Genomic DNA, 3,781 nt, shown 5'->3' with positions numbered 1-3,781 from the left:
CCCAGCCATGGCTGCGGCGAGATGCTCAACACCAGTGGGCAGAGCACCAGAGGAGCCTCTGGGCTGGCAGGGCAGGCAGGGAGCAAGTTAGCAGCATAGTTGCTGCAGGGCTCTGTACCATGGCCCAGCGTGCCACCCCAGATCTGCTGGCAGGGGAAGCCCTCACCCTCACACCGGCTGCCCTACGTGCTCACCGGCACAGACACCGTCCCACTCTGCTCCACCCGTTCATCTCCAGCTACCTGGAATTGGTGCTCAAATACCTTGGTAGCAGCCAGCACTGCATCGCTCTGTCCCAGGACCTAATGCAAAGGTGTTGGAGTGCAAACAGAGCCAAAAAGCCAAAGCAAACACCTCCCCTCCATCCCTCCCAGCGCCTGGGGAGCCAGCTGGAGCAGCAATCCCCTCGGGCTCATGGTGCAGCCTCTGGCTCCTGCTTGGTGCTGGTCCTGGGGCCATGCGCATCCCTCCAAGGTGGGCCACTCTATGCTCCAGCTGCTGCCCCCCCCCTGCCAAGGAGCAGCTTCAGGGAGCAGACATCCCAGGGCCCGGCAGGGCTGGTGGGCAGGGGGAGGTGGGGGTGGTGCAGACCACCCGCAGCACTCCGCATTGGCTCCTCGCATCCGCTCTGGCCCCCATCCCAGGCCGTGTCCCCCGGGACTCTCAGCTGCCAGCCTGCCTCGGCCACACGCAGCCCAGCTGGCCCACAGCGAGCCACCAGCAGCCACAGCACCAGCCAGGACCCCCCCGCACAGCCCCGGCTTCCCAAGCACGCTGCCTGGGGAGCTGCGTGCTCAGCTGAGCCCCGGGGTGCCCAACAGCCACCTTGGTACTCAGGGAACTCAGTGACTTCCCTTGGGGGGAGCAGTTTGGGCCCCATTCCCAGCCCTGCAAGGGAAAATCCCTCCTCAGGCAGCCACAGAGGAGCCCAGGGGCTGCAGCAGGACTCAGGAGCAGCAGGGGAGCCGGCCAAGCACCATCTCCTTTCCCAAAAAGGAGGGGAGGCAGCAAAGCTGCTCTGCCCAAGGGCATGAGGACATCATGCTTCAGGACAGCAGGTACTGGCAGGAGCTGAAGAGCCTTCCCTGGAAAAGCAGAGGGGAGGTGATGCTGCTGGAGGGCACCAGGCTGGTTGCACCCCAAATGCCCCAGCATTGCACTCCTGCCTGTTCCTACCTGCTCAAGGTTTGCTGCTGCTTGAGGACATTAAAGAGGAAAGCACAGCCCTCCGCTTCCTCCAGAGACACTGCAGACCAGTGCCATGGGCCAGAGGCCCTGCCTGCCACCTCGCCGGGCAGCAACCAACCCCTGCTGCACTGGGCAGAGCAGGGCACTCGGTGTGACACAGCAGGACCTCTGCTCTATGAGTAGAGCCTCTGCGGAAAGCCACCGTCACTAAAACACCACCAGATGACAGACAGGATGGACTCAGAGTTTAATCAGGTGCTTCCAGTTGTGCAACGTACAAAGGATGATCAAAAGGGAGGACATGGGCAATGACAAGGATCCTATTAAAAAAAATAATCATGTAGATTTGAGAAAAATAAAAATTCAACCCCGGCCCCGTACCATAAAAATCCTCTGCATGTACAATGACTATTACTATATACATGTTTAAAAATAAACGCCCACAGCCTGGAGCACAAAGAGCAGTGCCACAGCTGTGCTTCGTGGCAGGGGAATCCATAAAGTGTTTGGTTTTTAAATTAAAATATAAATAGAAGTGTACAACATGCCAAGAACTGAGTGGGTTACATCCTCCTCTGCACAGGGCCAGAGGGAGCAGGATCAGCCCCTACCAGTTACAGCTATAAACCTTCATGTGTCCGAATCCCCAGCCCGCCAGGCAGGACGGGCAGCCCGGTTTGGGCACGGTGCCACCACTACATCCCGTTCTTCACCAGCTCGTGGATCCCGTCCTCGTCAATAATCAAAGGCGCGCGAAACTCTCGGTCCTTCACGTATTTTTCCAGACCCTAAAGGAGAACGAAGCAGCTCGTTAGGAACACACCACATATCATCTGCTCTGTTGACCTGCTCACAGGTGGCTCTGGTCCCCTCCCATGCTAGTGGCTTGTGGGACATTGCCTCAAAAAGCTCCATGGTGAATTCAAGTCTCACTTTCATGGCTTACCCCTCCCGGCCAGTGCTCACATGTGTGCCCCGCCAGCCTCCCCACCTGCCTTGTTAATCTGCAAGGGTGCTTGAGCTCTGGAGAGCCGGTACTCACTTCTCCTCCATAGGAGACGAGGGGAGAGATTTCACACTGGACTGGCAGGTCGTTTGCATCCTTCAAGCTGCAGAGAATAATAAAAGTCAGGAGGGTTAACCACATCCCACCAGGGGACATGGATGGGACCCAGAGATCTCGCAGACATCAGCATGGGGGGTCAGCAGCTATCTGGGGCACTGGTGGCTGCCGGCCCCCAGAGACCCTGCCAGCACAGAGATGCCCTGGGTTAGTCAAGCCTTGCGTGCTCTCCACGGAGGTGCAAGCTAGAGTTTAGATAACCAGCAGCGACTGAAAGGGAAGAGAGCTTTAGATGCGGCTTTAATGAGGATGTACGTGTCTTTCCACATCTGGAACTACAGCAGCGCCTGTGCCTCCCACCTGGACCACAGCCCTGTTGTATATGACGCTGCATGCAAGCTGGTCACCAGTCACCCCTTCTTCCTCCTCCTCCTCCTGCATCCCTGGGGTGATGTTCCTACTCACAGCACCTTCCTGTTTGGCTAGTCACAACATTTTTTTTAAACACATTCCGTTTAAAGCAAACGCAACCTGAGGACACAGGGTGAGCCTATCTGCTCGCTCAGAAACACTCCCTGCGGCACTGCCGGCTCCTCCTGCCTTTGACTCCTCAGCTCCTCTGTTCTGCACACGAGCCTGAGCTGGTGAGGACAACGGCAGACCCATGCCAGTGCTCGCTCAGCCCCCTCCTGTCCCTCTGGGAGCAAATAAAACAGCTAGCCCTCCCATCCTAACCCAGCCCTTGCACTGATGTTTGCCTTAGAGTCAGATTTGTTTCCAGATAACTGTTGAGGAGGAAAAAAAAATTTTTAAAGAAAGCCACTAACTAGCAATTAAGGATAAATGTAGGATAAAGTGCATCCTTTATCCAACATCATAACTACTGTGATGGCCTAGTTATACACCTGAAAGCAGTTGGAGTTTTGAATTAAAAACCCAAGAGTCGAGGTGGATCCACCAGAAAGCAGCAGAAGATACAAATGCTCCTGCAGCAGCAGGCTTGCTCACTCTCCAAGTCACTGACACTCACCAGCTCTAACTCCCAGCCACGCAGACATGCCCTGTGCCTACGGAGGCACACGCTGCTCTTACAGAAGTTGCTTTAATGCTTCTGTCAACCTTCCCGGTTACTTCTGTAAACTTTCAAGCGCTGAGCCAGGGCTTTCCCTAGTGTCACGGTCCGGATCTTCAAAACTCAAGAGCTGAAGTCACACAAAGCACAGCTGGCCACCTACGCTGAGATTTCCACATGGTACATCAAAGCCTGCTTGACGTTTACTTAATGTTTTTAATCCCATTTCAATCTGCCTGGACGCCTGGCAAACATCAGGAGACGGCAGTCGTCTCCAGCTACGGGACCAGCCGGGATCAGTCTGGGCTGCACTACACCGTGGCGTGACAAACAGATGACAGCCCATCGAAGGGACACGCCAGCGTGTTTCACAACAGCATCCCACCCAGCTGCCTCTGTGGGAAATTGCCCAGGAGGGAGCAGACGCTGCCTACCGCACACCACCGTGACAAGCGGAA

General features: G+C 56.0%; 1 protein-coding gene across 1 annotated transcript in view; it reads right to left on the bottom strand.

Annotated features, from left to right (window-relative positions):
* Positions 1-1,538: 1,538 nt before the first annotated feature.
* Positions 1,539-3,781, bottom strand: part of LOC104530081 (UDP-N-acetylhexosamine pyrophosphorylase) — a gene marked incomplete at its 5' end in the record, with an annotated part of 6,145 nt that continues 3,902 nt past the window's right edge. The window contains 2 exons of the mRNA XM_010174561.1: positions 1,539-1,976; positions 2,231-2,297. Coding sequence (XP_010172863.1) covers positions 1,884-1,976; positions 2,231-2,297 — 160 coding nt within the window. The remainder of the gene's footprint in view (positions 1,977-2,230; positions 2,298-3,781) is intronic.

This window comes from Antrostomus carolinensis, unplaced genomic scaffold (genome assembly GCF_000700745.2).
Source record: "Antrostomus carolinensis isolate BGI_N321 unplaced genomic scaffold, ASM70074v2 scaffold28528, whole genome shotgun sequence".
Taxonomy (NCBI): domain Eukaryota; kingdom Metazoa; phylum Chordata; class Aves; order Caprimulgiformes; family Caprimulgidae; genus Antrostomus; species Antrostomus carolinensis.
The sequence above is the reverse complement of the archived record's forward strand: the minus strand, read 5'-3'. Positions and strand labels throughout refer to the sequence as shown.